The sequence below is a fragment of the Fulmarus glacialis genome, unplaced genomic scaffold, assembly GCF_000690835.1.
Source record: "Fulmarus glacialis isolate BGI_N327 unplaced genomic scaffold, ASM69083v1 scaffold2551, whole genome shotgun sequence".
NCBI classification, from domain to species: Eukaryota; Metazoa; Chordata; class Aves; order Procellariiformes; family Procellariidae; genus Fulmarus; species Fulmarus glacialis.
The window spans coordinates 127,675-144,714 of record NW_009194497.1 but is presented as its reverse complement, the minus strand read 5'-3'; the positions used below and the strand labels follow the sequence as shown (position 1 = coordinate 144,714).

Here is a 17,040-nt window from a genome sequence, read left to right as displayed (position 1 = left end):
AAGGAATCTCCTAAAAACTCCTCTCAACAACTTTTAAATTAACGTAGTGGCACCCCTTCTGCATAAAGAAGTATAGGCTTCTTCCCAGACTTACAATTTTACAATGGCACCTCACACTGCCAGGACACCCTTTTGGGGATGGGCCTCTCAGGGCAGAGAGCGGGAGAGAAGCTGTGAGAAAAACAGTACATGTAACACTTGGATTTTCACTCCTGTGCAGGACTGATCTAACCAGGGGATCAGGGCAAAAGGTTTCCTGGCCTCACAGCAGTTTTCAAAAATGCCTTCAAAGTCTCTGCTCTCTTTTCCCCTCCTTGTACCCCTGCATTTAGAACAGACTAAGCCCCTTTTTCAACACTGACTTATAGTGACATCTTTATAGGTCATTAGATGTGACACAGACACAGAAAGGTACCCGACAAGCATTTTAAAAAGCACTTGAGCCTTTAACTCTCACCACCACATTTGACAGTTTTACTGCTCTTAACAACAACAAAAATCCTGACAAAAAGTTTTTCACCAGTTTATCATGTTAAATGGCTACTGACAAATATTGGCCACACTACAAATGATACCAGGATCTGATATAAATAAATGGGCCAAAACTGGATGATTGGCCAAGGTTTCCAGAGCTCATTATTTTTTCAGAGCTCACTAGCTTTGAAGGTTTGTGTTCTCTTTTGAACACTCCAGTACTCTCTTCCTTAGGTTTAGGTCGTTTAAATCATGATAACAACTCTTTCACAGTGTGTGACTTTCTTAGTCCATCACAGACATGAAAAAGCAGAGAAATCAGAATCATCACATTTTAAATAACAGGAGGAATAAAATCCTTAATCCAGCTCTTACAGGTCTCCAAAGTACAAGATTCACCACTTAGTTTGCAATTTAGACAAAAATATTGCAAGTTTTTTATTTTCTCTCAGCAGGGGGTTTGCTTATTATAACTTCCACTCATTATTCCTACCCTTCCGATGTGTTTGCCAGAGGACATCTTACACCGTGAGAAGATGAGGCAAACCACACACTAAAACTGAGCTGTACAGGGACTGTCTGCATCTTGAAAACACACAGCAGATATTTCCACTTTAATCTCATGTTAATGAGAAATCTAATTCTAAGAAGAAATATAATCTTAGACGAGTATAATCTAAATCAGAAGAGCATATTATATGACAGTATAGATGTAGGCTAATTCAATCAGAGATGGGTCGGACACTCATACTGTCAGTGGGCATGGAAGGCAACTCTGAAATTCAGACCACGTTTGCAGGTAATTATTTTCTGAGTTTCACAGGATTGACCAACCCCCCCTCTCTGAACTACCAGAATTCATTATCCAGTGTATCCATCACACCGCAACGTAGCTTCCTTTTAAACTAACGCAGCAGCTAGTTCTCTTCCTCTCTCCAAAACACAGCCGGGAAAAGAGACTGGTGTTTAGGGATCAAGGGATATACTGGTCAAGAGGGGGACTGAAAGCAAGCTGTCTGTGCACCAAGGTGGGCTCTATTACCATGGTCATTAGGGGATGGATTCTTTCAGGAATTCTACCATATGTGGTCACAGAAAAGGCTGAAGGTTTGGCTGTCATGCAGAGGCAGCAATAGGTCCTCAAAGAGGAGATTCACACAGCAGCAAGCTGAATTGATCTGCGAAGTCCACCAGGCAAGGTTACCATGGGGCATAAACTCACCCAGAGGCTGAATAAATCCTCATCTGTGATTATCGGGCTGCCTTGCCTCCACCGTATTCTCCAACTCTCTGGGCTAACGACCATTCGATTTCTAACAGGAAACATAATTCTATGCTGCTGCCTCCAAGCACATTTTTCCTGCAGTGATTCTTTAGGGCTCAAAAGCCCTCCAAATGCTTTGCTGCTAGGAGTACCCAACCGAGTAAAATACCGCCCTGCTAACCTGGGGAGGCTGCATGCTCCAGCTGCCCCAGCTGTGGCTGCTTGGTGAGCTTGTACTGGAGCTGGGTTGGCTCGCTGTCCTGGTCGGTGGCAGAGAGCTGCAGGGTTGTGATCGTCTTCGCCGAGTTCTCATCCAAGACCAGCCCTTTGTTAGCGATGATGGTGGGGGGAAATCTGTCCTCTGAAAGGGTTAATTACAAAGCTGAGTGAGGAGACAGTCTCCCTCCTTTCCTTGGCGTTATTCAAATCGGGTACTTGTGCTCAAGCAAAAGACAACATACACACAAACACCTCACAGACTGGTAATTCCAAAACAGGTACTCTGGGCTTCGGCATTAATCGAGGGGATGGTAACATTATAACGTCTTAAAGACAATCTAGACAGTATGAAGATATTAAGGGGAATTTTTCTACCTTTTTCAGTGAGTTTGTCAGAAGCCAAATAACTAATCCTTCCATCCGCGAACTCTCCCCATGCCCCAAACTTCAAAGGTCTTTGAATTAACAGTGAATAAAAACTGCACCTCAAGAATTACATCTTAACTTGCAGTACATGTGGGATGGGAATCTATGAAGGCCTCAGCTCTGCAGCAAAGAAAACATAACTTCAGCACTATCTTTTACCTAATACACTAATATAAAAAACCTGGTCCGTCAGTTTGTTGCCATCTGCATCAATCACATCAAAGGCGAAGGCGAAATTTCCGCCAGGATCCCCTTTCTTATGACTGTACACGACGTGCCCTGGAGAGAGGGACAGGAGAAAAGAGGTGGTTTATTACAAGCTGCCACATTTAATTCTTAGTTTGGAACCAGGCTGGCCCTATAAGCTGAGGGACTTGGGGTTTCAGGGACTGGGCCCAGGACAGAGCTTCTGGATTTGGGTTTCATTATTTTTTCTCTTTATTCTTTTTCTCCTGCTGAGAGAGACTTTTTAACGCTTGCTTAACGATACGTGCTTCTGCTCTAACGTAACAACCTTATCTTCCTTCTTTCCCTTTCTCTTCCCTGCTTCAAGTCATCCTCCTCCCCTCATAAAGATCACAGAATGACAGAATATCTCAAGTTGGAAGGGACCCATAAGGATCATTGAGTCCAACTCCCTGCTCCTCGCAGGACCACCTAAAATGGCCACATATTACTTGCCGTGATTATCTAAAATGAAGCACTCTCACCTTTATTTATATCAGCCTGAGTGAAACTTTTGACAGGTCCTTCGACAGAGATCTGGACTGGATTATCAATTTTGGTCAACTGCAGATGGCCTGTGCTGGGATCCCTCTTCATGACAAATCTAATCATTGTGTCTTCTGAATAAATAGCTGCTGCTTTCAAGTGCTGATCTGTGAGGTATGCTGCAGAGCCTGGACCAGAGAAAGAAAGTCCACAAACAGCTTCAGCCAATCCTGCCAAGCAACTGGTTTAGACTGGACCATATAGCAATACCAAGCCATAACATTCTCCTCCCTCTCCCCGTACCAACTGGGAGCTGCAGGCCCCTGTTGACAGCTAACGTGGGTGTCTGCTTCTTCGGCAGCTCCGTGAAGAACTCCAGCCTCCCCGTCTGCGTGTAGAGACCATCTGTGATGGAGAAGCCAAACTCATCTGTTTGTGCTGCTGCACCGCTCTGAGTATAAACGATCAGCTCATCCAAAATGTCCTGGTAGGTGAAGGATGAGCCCATGGACAGCACATGTCCACGCTCCGGGGGCTCCACCGCAGTCTGCCTCCTGCGGAGATGACCTGACAAACAATAGATGGGTGAAAATTATGGGGAGAAGACAGCCCGCTGGGCACTCTTTGCGTGCCAGCTCTCAGCGGGATGCACAGAGGGGGACATAGCCTTACTGGAAAAATTGAAGGAAGTTATCTGCCTATTGCCAAAACTGGTAAGAATTTGGTGACATACATGAGATCTGAAAAAGGGTGCACAGCCCTCACTAGTTTAACATGACACTAGCCTTCACTTGACACCCTGCCTCGCTTTATCACTGCAGATAGATGCTAGTTGCTCAGCTCTTTGGAACTGAACCCCACAAGAGGAAATGGGGTAACACAAAAGGGAACTTCCCAGGGAAATGCATGCAGTCCCCCTTTCTCCTCTTGCACAAATAGCGAGGGACAACTCTCAAAGAATAGGTCTGTTCTGAAGCGCAATCCCTCTGTGGCTGCTGGGCCAAACTAAACGGACTTTATGTGCTTTATACAAATATGCCAGGCTCCTCTCTCCCATCAGGGGCTATGACACACACACAGACGTAATGACACACAGACGCACGAAGACATACTGCCTCTCTCTCACCCCCGCAGCTTGTCAGGACCTACCGTGTTCAGGACTTTTGGTAACCATGATGACAAGCTCACTGTTCCGGGTGTCCAAGTCCCGCAGGTTGAGGGAGGCGTTGGTAACGACCACACCTGAGCCCTCATGCACTCTGACAGGCTCCACCACCATCTTTGGGGGCTCATCGTTCTGCCGCTGCACAGGTCCCAAAGGCACACAGTCAAAAAAGGAAAACGGCCAAGGGGAAAAGACAGCTGCCCACCTGAATGAAATACAAGCTACCAAATGACATTACTGGTGCTGATATCCATTAATGGCTACATTAGTCTCTCCAAATTTATCCAGCATCATGGCTGCATCTAAAAGGGAGGAGACACCAGAGAAATAAGCCCTGGGGAAGAGGTTGCAACGCACAACTCTTCTCTGGCGAATTATGTGCCTGCACTAGAGGAAGGAAACAGATAGGAGGAAGGAAGTCCCCTTGAACCCCCTTCCCATCTATTACAAAGGAGTGAGCAAAGCTTGCACTTTACAAGTCATGTGTCTATGTGAAAGGAGAAGGCTCTGGCAGCCAGGAAGCACAGGCGTACCTGAATTGTGATGTTAATGCTCTGCACCTCAGACTGGCTGAAGCCATCGCTCACGTAAAAGCTGAAAACATCACTTGTTGGCTCGATGCTTTCATGGACGCTCTGGAAGTAGTAAATGCCGTTCTCTAGAACGTCTTGAAGGGAAAAGGATGCATCTGCGGTCACAGAAGACTCACTCTGTGGGCCAAAACTTTCACCTGCAACCAGAACACCACTAGTGAAAGGACGTTCCATTCACTGAACTCAACTAAAAATAAAAGCAGCAGGATTAGAAGAACGGCACATTGTGAAGGGTGCAGAAGGCTTTCACACATCTTGTGACCTTTGTAGAAAGCAACATCTGCTGCATTAGAGTAGGCATTAGGGAAGCTAAAGTTTTATGCTTAGTACAAGCAATCCCACGTTCCAGAATTACTTAGGCTTTCTTCCGAGATGAGACAATGACTAATGTGCCATCTGGCCTCAACACGATCTCTACATCAAGCTTCACCTTGCAAAACTAAGTCTCACACCCAAGCAAATCTCCCAGCCGTTGCCTGTTCAAGGAGAGAGGCTCACCATTACCAAAATGGCACAAACTGGAGTTCATTCATAGGACAGGAGGGATGGTGTGTAATGGTTAGCAACCTGTGCTCTCCAGAAGAAAGGCAATCACTGTTGTAACAAGCCATTACACTGGCCAACCCATGGTGATATTTTACAAAGGCAAGTTATGATTTAAGTTAAATGATATATGCCACTCCTGTTAGGACCACACACAGGATTAAGCAGACAAGTCTCCTGGACGAACATCTTTAGACAATACGGTATAAATCCTACTTTTTCTTGATAACACTATGAGGTAAAAGAATATTACCAGCCATGCTCTGCTACAGCTCTCACAGCCTTAAAGCTTGCTGGGACATTTAGAGGAATTTAGCAAAGTTTGTTCTGTGTAACAAGGACAGCCAAAATAAGGCATGATGAAAATACAACACATGGGCTTGAAAAGGCTCTTAATGCCCCAGCCTCACAACATAGACCAGTCTCCAACAAACGCGAATTAGGAGGAAATGCTCCCCAGAGACAGTTTATCTCGTAACGCTGACCTTACGAGCTCTTTATGATCAACTGATGCCAACCAGCACTGCACTGAGGAGCTGTGGTGAGACAGATTAGGATGTGCTCCAGCATAGCAATTTCGACATTCCCTTTCATCAGCCAGGAGGAATAAGAGATAACCAAGCAGTTTACCTGTCTTAGTGTTTTCAATGTAGCCATACATAGGTAGAGCGATAACTATGACCCTCAGGTCTTCCTTGGCAGCAGTATCATAATCAGCAGTTAAGTGGTGATGAGCCAGCAGTGGGACCCGGCCCCCCTCATCCACCTGGAAAGCAAAAGTATATGACAAAGCTACCGTCAATGCACACAACAAGCATCATCACACGAATTGTTACTGAACAAGCCTGCCTCTATGGAAGAGGCTTGTTTGGTCTCTGAAGTCCTGTCCCATCCTCCCCTAGATCTGTTAAGCATGAAATCAGCTGGGAAGCGAGGTGGGATGGGAAGAACAAAGCCTGCCTGGCCCCCAAGAGGAGCCTGTGAGTGCTTTATCAGGGCAAGAAGAGACCTGGCAGAGTCATGCTGACCTCTTGGAAGGCAAGATCTGCATTTCTTGTTGAGGAGAGCCTTTTGAAGGCAAGGGAGGGGGAATGCAAAGCTGGAAAGGAGGGAGATGACTTCAAAAGGCTTTGATAAGGAGTCTGAAATGCTGTGTATCAGTCCAAAGCACCAGACATTTTCAGACTTGTATTCTGCTCATCTTTTACACACAAGCTGGTGAAATAAGGGACGACATATTAAACAGGGATTAGTCAGACTTGTTCCACTGATATCAACAGGACACCCTAGGGACAACCCAGCTCCTGACTAGAATAGAGGATGAGGTTTCAGGGATGCAGCCGTACCGTCAGCCTCCTTTGGTCTCCAAGTAATTTGTTAACCCTTTGCACTCACAGGATTGCATGTGCAACACCATGTTTCTTCAGTGATTTCCTCTCAGTCCAGGAAAACTGTTCACTTCCTCACACCTAAGACATTCTTGTCACTGTTCCTAGAATCCTTAGCCACTTACAGTGATATGGTCAGCAAAAGCAATGAGTGACGGCATTGTCTGGGCAGATGTGATAGTGATGGTGAACATCTGCCTGTCAAGCCGGTTGTCATCAGCATCAAAAACAGCAAAGCGGAAGATGTCCGTAACTGGCTGATTGCTGGTCTCAAACATAGTGGAGTAGCTGTGAAAGCCAGAACACAATCTGGGTCAGGGAGTCACACTGACAGTCAGGCAAATACATCTCATCCCTGCATTTAGCGGTGAACGCACACCTCTTGAAAGGGAGGTGGTATTTCAGTTCCCAACTCTCCTTCACGTTCATTCCCTGAGTTCTTTTAAATCACTGTTTTAGGTGTTGCCTACCTAACGTATCACCATGACATTGAGGACACAGAAAAAATTCCCATAATTTGAAGCTACACCAACTACTGGCATTTCAGACATGCATAAACACCTAATTCTGCACACAGGAAACGCTCTCATTTATAATCTCATAGAATACAAGAGCCAAGAAAGGAAAAAAAAATCTTTGATACATTGTACTAACATAATATAGCCTATAATCTCATAGAATACAAGAGCCAAGAATGGAAAAAAATATCTTTGATACATTGTACTAACATAATACAGCACAGAGACCCCTGTGGAAAGCCCATTGAGCTTTTAACTGGCATGGCTTGAAGGAGAATAGCTCTTTGATACCTGATCCTCTGGCTGTTGATGTCTTCCATGGTGAAATTATAAACCTTGGAAAGATCTTCATCATGAGAGCCCGACATCCGTAGGAGGGTGCCATATGCAGGCAGAGATGTTAACTGGATTCTTATCTCTGAGTCAGGAGAATTGTTGTCCTAAACATGAAGAAACAAACCAAATTAAAACAAGACAAGATTAGCTTTTGTTTCCCTTCGCTAAGAATGGAAGGATGAATAAAATATTTTCTAGGGAAATAGATCAAGCTAGCTGGGTCAGACCCCCAGCTGTTGAATATTAAAGGAAGCTCTATTGATGAGAAGAGAGTCAATTGGGTTGACGTTTTCAGAATCTACCACAAAATGTATTTTCATTTTCCCTCTAGTCAGAGAGGTTTTCTTTGTGTCCTTGTATCACATCAACACAATCTCCCAGATGTTAACCTGATATTTTTGTTTTTCGAATTACTTTACACTCCTAGTGGACCGGACCATTTATTTAATACGTTTTTCCTGACTCCAAATAAAGCGAGGCAAAATTTACCCGACAGCTGGCACAGGGAGTAACTGTTGCCCACCAGTGCTTCAGACAGAGACACAGAGCTAAGTTCAGTTCTTAGTAAAACAAAGGTTAATATGGAGCAATGCTGCAAAAGCCAGGTTCACGTTAAACTAAGAGCCGATTTTGGCTCTTTTTAACTACATTAAATACAACCATCTCTATGATATCACAACTCAGATGCCATCTTTCTTCTAAAAGTCTTTGTTGGTTGCTTGAAAGATAAGACCCAAAGCAGAAATCATCATATGCTCAGCATATGGGTCAGGAATGAAATCCTCTTTTCCCCAACTGTTCTCTTACTCAGATTAAACCTGAACAGCTCCCTTGTCAGCCTTCCTCCTTAAGAGGAGAACAGGACAGGCCCCAGACTTGTATCCAGACGGATCCCTCGGAAAAAACATTCATCTGCCTTCTTATCCTACCTCACCCCCTGCAGTTCTCTAATCATCTCTCTGACAGCCGCTACCCTGGATCTCTCCAGCCTCACAGGTGCACTGCAATCTCTCCTCCCTCCTCCCTAAGGGGAGCATATCTGCATACCTGAAATTCACTGCTAGTGCATTTGCTGCTAAATCATCTGCAAGGAGTAAAACACCTTTCTTCTGAATTTCACCAGCAGGATAACTCTTGTACAACACGCAACCCCTGGGACCAAATCCAAGCTAGCAAGGAGTGCAGCATCTTGGGTTGCTTAAACCTCCCCCCTTCAAATATATCCACAAAAAGAACCAGGAAATTTTGGAAGGGGGTCGAGGGGGCTGAAATTTTCAAGGGATTATCACTTAGCAAATCCATGTGCTTTATTAGCAAGTCTGTTTGATACAAAAATCTGGGATTAACTGTGTTCTCATGTTTAGCACGGCAGTTCACCTCTGTTACAGTCAAACAGGGACAGCCTTAAAACCCTGTTGGATGAAGGAGTCTATTATCCCCTTTTTGGCAGCAGTAGTCAGGACAGTCAGATCTCGAGCTCTCTACCCAGTAATCCACACTGACGGCAGAGAGGTGTGTGCGGCGAAGGGTCTGTGGGGGGGATAAGGAAAGGGAGGCTGGCAGCATTCACTGGGTTTAGAAATAGATGAAAGCTTACAATATAAGCGAGGTGCAATCGAGAGAGAGTCACAGAGCTTTTACTAGCCACGGTGATTGCCAACAAGCAGCCCGGGGCCAGCTGCGGACCGTTGTTATCCAGCAGGGACACTTCTACACTCAGCACTGTGGTCACTGTGGTGACACCGTCGGTGACAGAGATTTCCATGCTGTCCTCTGCTGCCGATGAACCATCATGCACGTACTGCAGAGCATTTCGAGTGACGTCCTCGTAGGTGAAAGTGTCACCTTCCCAAAAAGAAAATGCACGAGTCAGAAAGACTCTGTTCAGAGCACCAATCCAATTCAAATGACCTAAGGCCCCAATTTAGCAAAAGACTTAATCATGTACTGTACTGGCATTTAATACCATCCTTACAGGGATGTGAGTTATGAAGACATTTATTAAGGAGCTAGTATATATGCAGGGCAGAGGAAAAGCTGTAACCTTCACAGTTTCACAGACACAGCGACTCTTGACAATTCTCTGGGAGTGTACAGATCCTTCTTTCTTCCCAGGTGCTTTGTAAGCTCATGCCTGTCATAGCTAGATAAGGCTTCCCTCTCCATATCTTCTGCTTGCACTACTCTCCTACAGATAATATTTGTTCATCTGATCCCACACTGGAAACTGCTGCCACCAACATCAACAGTAAAACTCCACAGGAGCTTTTGATTGCTCGATCACAACAGGTTTACATAGACTTCAGTAGAAATGTTCATTACGTTACTTGACTAAATTACTTCAGATATAACTTACCATGCAAAAAAACCCATCCCTTTTGATTAGCAGCTGGTTATAGTTATCACAATAGAGTGATTGTCGACTAGCCCACATGTACTTGGTACACAAAATGCACTGATTCAGAGAGGAACTAAACAACAAATGGGAAAATGTCTTTCATGCACTCCCTCCTGCAGTCACATACTTCCAGGCAGAAAATTCACACACGTGTGATGCAGCCATATCTGCCAGAGGCCTCTGTCTCCTTCTGGTCACCCAAACCAGCTAGGTGGACAGGCACAGGCTGACCACTCTCTAGTGCTGAGGAAGACTTCTGCTCAACTCACCTGCTCTCATGCGCTCCTGCACGCCTGCGCTGTTCTTGAGCACAATGCCATGATGGGGAGGTTTCACCAGCTCAAAGAAAAGACGCTCAGGAGCTGTATCTGTGTCGCTTACGGCTTAACTGGATCCCTGTACCAGGTAAAGAGAGCACGGCTTCAGCATCCTCAGACACTACACTGGGAATAACCCTTAGGTTTTGTGATGTGCTTTTGTGAATGGAGTCAAAAACCTCTAATTCACTACGTGAAAAGTAAAATAATTCTGGAGCTGCCCTAGCCCAAGAGCTTGCTTGTTTCATGGAAATAATTAGTCCCCAATGATGCTCAGATCAGAAGTTTTATCAGAGAACTTACTGCCAGTATGGCTCACAAATGACAGCTATGCAAACCCTCAGCTTACGAGAAATGTGCACATGTTCACAGAGCAAGGGAGTAGCTACAAAAGCCCCAGAAAACCTCCTGACACAAGCATAAAGTGGCTTATCCTAAACAACCCAGTGTACCAGATCACACCACTAACCAACAGTTCAGCAATTGCAGAGCAGCCTAAGAGGTAAAAAGTAGAGGAGCAGCAGGTCCCTGATCCTGCTCTCCCCTGCCTCAGCCAACGAATGGACCTGCCATACACTGGAGGAGTACTGCCACATCCCCAGGCTCTTTCCTGAGGGACCACTGCACCGTTTTCTCAGTGGTTGCTGCTACACCTGCACAACCACAGCACCTTAGCTAAATGGACAGAGGTGAGTGAGACCAAAACTCTCCCCGGCTCCACCCATGTGGCCTCCTGGCAATAAACACCGCGCCTCAGGCTGAGCCCTGCACCCCATCCCTTCCACCCTACTCACCAATGGTGGCTTTGCCCCCCTGGCTGACGTCCAGGAACGGAGCTGTGATCTGGAAGACTGGAGGTTGCTGCTCCGCAGAGAGCAAATGAATGACAAACACCATCTCCGGGGTTGTGTGTTCTCCATCAGACACTAGACACAGACAAAAACCACACCTGAGTGTCGGGATGTGTTTTCAGGGACTCACCCGGGAAATTCACCTTTCTGTACAAAATCACCACCCCACGTCGCTGACTTCTCTCCAACCTTGTCAATCTACACCTTTGTCTATGGACATACACATACAATTCACACCTGCCAAGAGTATTTATCTTCGCCCCTAACTCTACTCCTAGCAAGACAAACGTAACTTCTGAAAGTCTGTGTGTGTGCATGTGTACACACTATCTTCCACACATCAGGTGTGCTCATAAGTCGGAACATGGACTTCTCCTTGCTGGTGGATCACTTTGCATACCTGTGCTAGAAAGCACATGAAAAGGTAAAGATACGTTAAACAAGCAAGCAGCTTACCAATAGCAATTTAATTGTGGAAATGTTGCTATGCTATATTAAAAAAAAAGCAGAGTAAAACTCTGATGTCCTTATTCACACTGGGGGAAAACAGGAATGAATCAGCCTTTTAGGACAGATTCCAGGCAATTACTGGAAAAAGATGTCTCTACCGAGCTGTGGCTTAGCTTCTATAAAACCCTGTTGGGTCACAGAAGAATTAGTATTCCCCAGGCACGTGCATTTCCAGAAATTCCTACCGAGCACCCATAAGCGTGTTTGCAGCAGAATAAAGACCAAGGAGTAACAAGCAACGTGAAGGGTACAAGGATAAAAACTGCTTTGGCCAGGAAAGAGCAAATGGTTCACATACCTGTGAATCGGAAGTTCACTGACTCCGGGAGACCTGACGGGACAAACACAAGCACAGAGTAATTGTGGTCAGGACAGGAAAGCACATACTGACGTGGATTTGAACAACTTTTGGAGAAAGCAAGTGCTGACATTCAACCAGACTGGAGTCTTTCCTCACCAAGGAAAGCACTTTTTCCTTGCTTTCGTTTCAGGTAATGAGAGATAACATGCTACCCCCTCCTCCAGACTGTGAAACTCCTCTTGATGTCAGTGGAGGGAATGGTGATGCATAGAACTGCATCTACCATGTACTGTCACTTCATCACACAGTCCTGTCCATCACCTGGTCAAACATGCTTGAAGTTTGTCCTATTTTTGCCCCTCTACCTCCTGCTCCAGATTGTTAATCCTCTGATGGTAGAAGTCTTCTAATATCCTGGCTAAATTGATTCAGTTCATACTCACCAATTCTAGTCTCAGTCTCAAGGACTAAACCCCCAGTGCATCAAAGATCTCAAGCATGGGGGGGGGCAACAGTTCCTAACCACACAGCAGCAGATCAGCAGTTTGCCCAACACAGCACCCAGTACTAGCGTTGGCAATGCTAAATGCTGCAGCGACCACTGCCATATCCCCATAATTCACTCACTGTGGTTATACCAAACCACAGGGGAAAGCCTTGTTGAAGTCGCAAGAAAAGGGATGAACTCTTGGTACACTCCTCCGAGGCAGATTCCTACTTCCTTTGTATCGTTCAAGCCTCATGCCCTCGCGAGTGCGGACATAACCATGAAGTTATTCCAGGACTGGAGGAAGACTAGCAGTCCAGCTACCTCTACCAGCCTGACACAGCGCTACAAAGAACATTCAGTTCCTTACCTGCAAAGGAGAACGCAATGATCTCTCTCAAGTGAGGAGCTGCAGTCGGTGGACGATAAGCAATCTTGCCATGGTTTATATCTGCTTGGGTGAAATACCTGACTGGGGAGAGAGGCCTGTCTCTATGCTCCACGATACCTACGGAGGCAGAGAGCTCAGTATTAACAGGAGGAATCAATCTTATTTTTAAAACAGGATACCAGAGGGCCACAGCTTCTTTTTCTCTCCCCAGGTACTTCTTTTTACATCTTCAGTGGTTCCTGAATGAGTCAGATGGCTGTAACTGCATTGAGGATGGGTTCCTGGGACATGAGAAATTCAACAGAGATTCCTTACTTAGTCATTTCTTCCAATACCTCTCACTAGAGAGGTGGAAAGCAGAAAGCCATGGGGTACAATATTCAATATATTCCAGACAACAGTAAGAAAACTGCTCTGCGGCTTACTCCTAAACAAGCCAAAGAAATCGGGTTAAGAAACAAGGTGTTTGAAAGCTAATGAAGGAGGCCAAACAGATTAACAGATGCCTCCACAGAATGATGCTCTGAGGGAAAAATTAGATATGCTCAGAAAGCACGGCAATTAATTCAGCAGCAAGCTGCCATGTTCTAAACAGGTACACTTGCCTTGGCCAGGAAGGAGAGGGACAGTCACGTTGAACAGGATTTTCTCACTGGGAATCTCCGGGTCTACAAAGGAGAGGTGATGGGGCTCAATCACTGTCACGCGGTCCTCCAGCACCTCAATAAACACATTAGACCATGAGCATCAAGGCCAGAGACATGCGAAGAGTCACCCAAAAATGCATTGAAAGAGAATTTGCTTTGCTATAGTTAAATATAAGAGAGTCTTTGAATTTAAAGGCCTAGTTCTTAGACCTAAAACTGACAAGGGATGGATGGGCTGAACCTTTACCAAGTCTCTCAAAGCTGTACAGAATAGGGACTATTTGGGAGGAGATTACAGAGGACAGTAAAACTTAATAATGAGTAAAATTTGCTAGACTCTTACGGGCCACCTGAACTCACTTTCCGCTCATCTGTAAACCAAACCAAATGTGTAACACAGAAGCTGGGTACTACCATGCTCAACAGAAGAGAGCTCTACACAGGTCCACCTCTGTTAAGCCCTTTCTGGAGAATCAGAAGGGGCTTATAAACCTATGAGAAAGAGACAAACACCTCCTCCTTCATAAAACTATGAGTTTATCCCCACTTTCAGGCTGTCCAGGCAGTGTTTTTAGTGCACTCTGTCCCCTGCAGATGCCCAAACTCCACGCTCACAGGTGGAGAGTTTCTTTTTCGACCTACAGCAACTAAGAAGAGATAAAGGAAAATCTAATTTGATCAAAAACTCCCTGGGTGAAGACATAATTCACTGCCTACGCAGCTTTCTGGTATAGTCTGATGTGGCTGGACTGGACTTGCTTTTAAAAGAAATCCTGAAAATGACTCAGCCATTTCCACTGGAGTATAGAAGAACCAAAGCTTTCCCTTTTGTTCTAAACCTGTCTAAAAATGTTCTGATCCTTCCATTGCAAGATTATCGTTAGCCAAAGACAGGCAGTGTGTTACAAGAATTACGGTGCTGCATGAACAGACTTAAGAGCACGAAAGCAGTTAACTTGCATGTGTTCAAGAACCTTAATCCTGCGGAATTAACAGCTACGAGAAGTCACTGAATTAAACAGTTCAGCTGGGTATGAAAAGCATCCAGCTCATTTCATAATCACGAACAAAATATGGAGAGAACAAGATAAATTAAGGGTATGGGCAATTAATTCTTCTGCTTTGGAACATGAAACGATCGGGTTCAGGAACAAATCACAGGTTTCCACTGGCCACATCAAGTGCAGCCCACTGAATCGTGCTGGTTACACGTCTGTAAGGCCACCCTGTGAAACCTGTGTCCCATTCTGCTATCTTGGGTCACAGACTGGACACTGGCCAGGCGAGGTTTCCTGACAACAGCTCAGTACACCACAAATGCCACCGAACCCCCAGTTCATCTCTCTCCAGTGTTTTTCACCCAAACACATCAGAGGAGAAACCACAGCCTATGAATGACTGGTGTGAAGCAGTAAATAAAGCCTTGTCAGCCCTTTTTAGACGTGAAAGTGTCACATATCTAACTGGAACCAAAAGCCACAAAGTTTATTTGTGTTATCAGCACTGCTATATACAGCTCTGTATAAAAAGGGCAGGCTTAAAATTTACAGTGGTGTCCCTTTCACACAGCCACTTTGGGAAGGGAAGGGAGGAGCACCTCTATATGCTTACAAAATTCTCTCTCCTTCACAAACCCAATCTCAGTTTCCACTCAGCTAGAGCGAAGCTCAGGCTCCTTTCACCAATATGGGGGAAACAGGTAACTTGATTGAAGAAAACACAGTTAGATGTTATGTCCAGTTTAACCGCCAAAGAGTCACCAAACTTTCTCTGACCTTTCTCAGTAGGACACTCAAAGGCAAGACTAGAGGTATGGGAAGACTTAACATTTTATGCTTGCTCTTCAGCCGAGAAGCCAGTCTAATTCTGAAGGAGTTTGAAGACGTCTGAGCAGAACTCAATCACGTTAATGCAAGGAAGTGCAATTTTATGATGAAAAGATTTAAGGTTATGGTTGTTTCATAGTTGCCTCCAAGGCCTATTTGTCTCTCCCAAAGGTAGGACTTGCAGGTTGCAAGGCGCCCCTCAGTAAAACGTATTTTATGGCACTATTGAATTTTGTGATGTGTAATTAGCTATAAAATCCAGCACTGCATGGCTCAGCCAGACATCTGTCCCATCAATTTTGTCAATAATGACAACAACAAAAAGTCAAGAGCAGAAAGACACATTGCTGGCTATTGCTCCAAGTAGCAGTCTGAGCATGTTTGATTATTGCCCGTAAAAGGTCACCACTATTTTAAACCCTGACAAGGCCGTTGTGTCATGGACTTCTCACTAATCCCTCTCCCACCGCTTCCTTTGGCATTTCCTGGTCCCGTGCCTGGCAGGCTGTGCTGGCTTACAAGTCCTTCGCCTCCCCTTAGGAGGCTCCTCCCAGGGACCCATCGCCCCTGGGAGGTCTGCCACATCTTCTCTCCTGCACTGCACGGGCCTCTCACTGTGCTTTTGTCTGCCAGGGAGCGCCCAAGGGCACAGGATTTCTGTTTGATAATGTCGAGCAGACTGCTGGCACCTCACACGCTCTAAATAATTCATCAGGAATGAATAACGCCTAAGATGACTGCACGCCACCTTCAAGTATGTAGACCCAGCTCTCCCTCTCCCTGCAGGCAGCTCCTGCCTGAAGGGTTGGCTTCAGCTCCGTTCATGTTTCTTGCAAGTCCTCTTTGCTTTCTCATCACAGCCTGCTCTGTTTCACTCAGCTCAGGACTGCTGCTCAGCAGATTATGACCCCTCGGAAAGCCCAACAGACCACAGCAAAGCTATGAGGCCAAGGAAATGTCTAAATCAAACTCCCTGCCTCTAGGGTCCTGGCTCTCTGTGCATCCCAACGGGTGACCTGGATGCAGAGCCCTGAAGCTCCCCTCTAGCTCATGCACTCGGGATCCCTCCCTGAAGAATCAAAGAACAGGAGACAGCAGGAGAAGTAGAGGGGAAAGCTGGACTTCACCCACATATGTGATGGGGGCACACGGAGAAGGCATGCACCAAAGTCAGAGAGCTCACGAAACCAACTTTAAACTTCAAGATCATCTTTTCAATTAACACAGTCAGGGAAATAACTACAATAGAGAGACCACTCTTATCAAAATGGTCATTCCCAGAGTTGATGCTGCAAGAAAAGGTAATCTGGTTCCACGGATGCAGATATAATGGGCTCGTCTGAATGTTTTCCACATTCCACAGACATTACAGTCTGTGTTCCTGATGTCAGAATGATGGATGAGAACTTTCTAATATGGGTGGGCTGCAGTTCTGATAAATAAAGTTGACAGTGGAATTACTGGCAAGATCTATTCATTATAGACTCTCTAACCGACAATTGTTCACTCTTGCCATTCCCAATGGCTTTTCAGGAAAAGGTGATTTCAAAATGCTAAGAATTCCATTAAAAAGTTGTTAAATGTATTTTTTTCTTTTCTCTCTCCCTCTCCCTTCCAGTCTATACAGTCATCACTTTTAATACTGAGTTTTTCAACGTTTTATGGTTTTTTTTCG

At 45.3% G+C, this 17,040-nt stretch overlaps 1 protein-coding gene across 1 annotated transcript in view; it reads right to left on the bottom strand.

Moving 5' to 3' along the window:
- Positions 1 to 17,040, bottom strand: part of FRAS1 (Fraser extracellular matrix complex subunit 1) — a gene marked incomplete at its 5' end in the record, with an annotated part of 117,283 nt that overhangs the window by 24,690 nt on the left and 75,553 nt on the right. Inside the window, 15 exon segments of the mRNA XM_009587766.1 lie at positions 1,920 to 2,099; positions 2,543 to 2,662; positions 3,094 to 3,282; positions 3,398 to 3,661; positions 4,244 to 4,397; positions 4,793 to 4,989; positions 6,026 to 6,161; positions 6,909 to 7,071; positions 7,593 to 7,741; positions 9,235 to 9,482; positions 10,305 to 10,418; positions 11,138 to 11,278; positions 12,012 to 12,044; positions 12,872 to 13,009; positions 13,498 to 13,612. Coding sequence (XP_009586061.1) covers positions 1,920 to 2,099; positions 2,543 to 2,662; positions 3,094 to 3,282; positions 3,398 to 3,661; positions 4,244 to 4,397; positions 4,793 to 4,989; positions 6,026 to 6,161; positions 6,909 to 7,071; positions 7,593 to 7,741; positions 9,235 to 9,482; positions 10,305 to 10,418; positions 11,138 to 11,278; positions 12,012 to 12,044; positions 12,872 to 13,009; positions 13,498 to 13,612 — 2,341 coding nt within the window.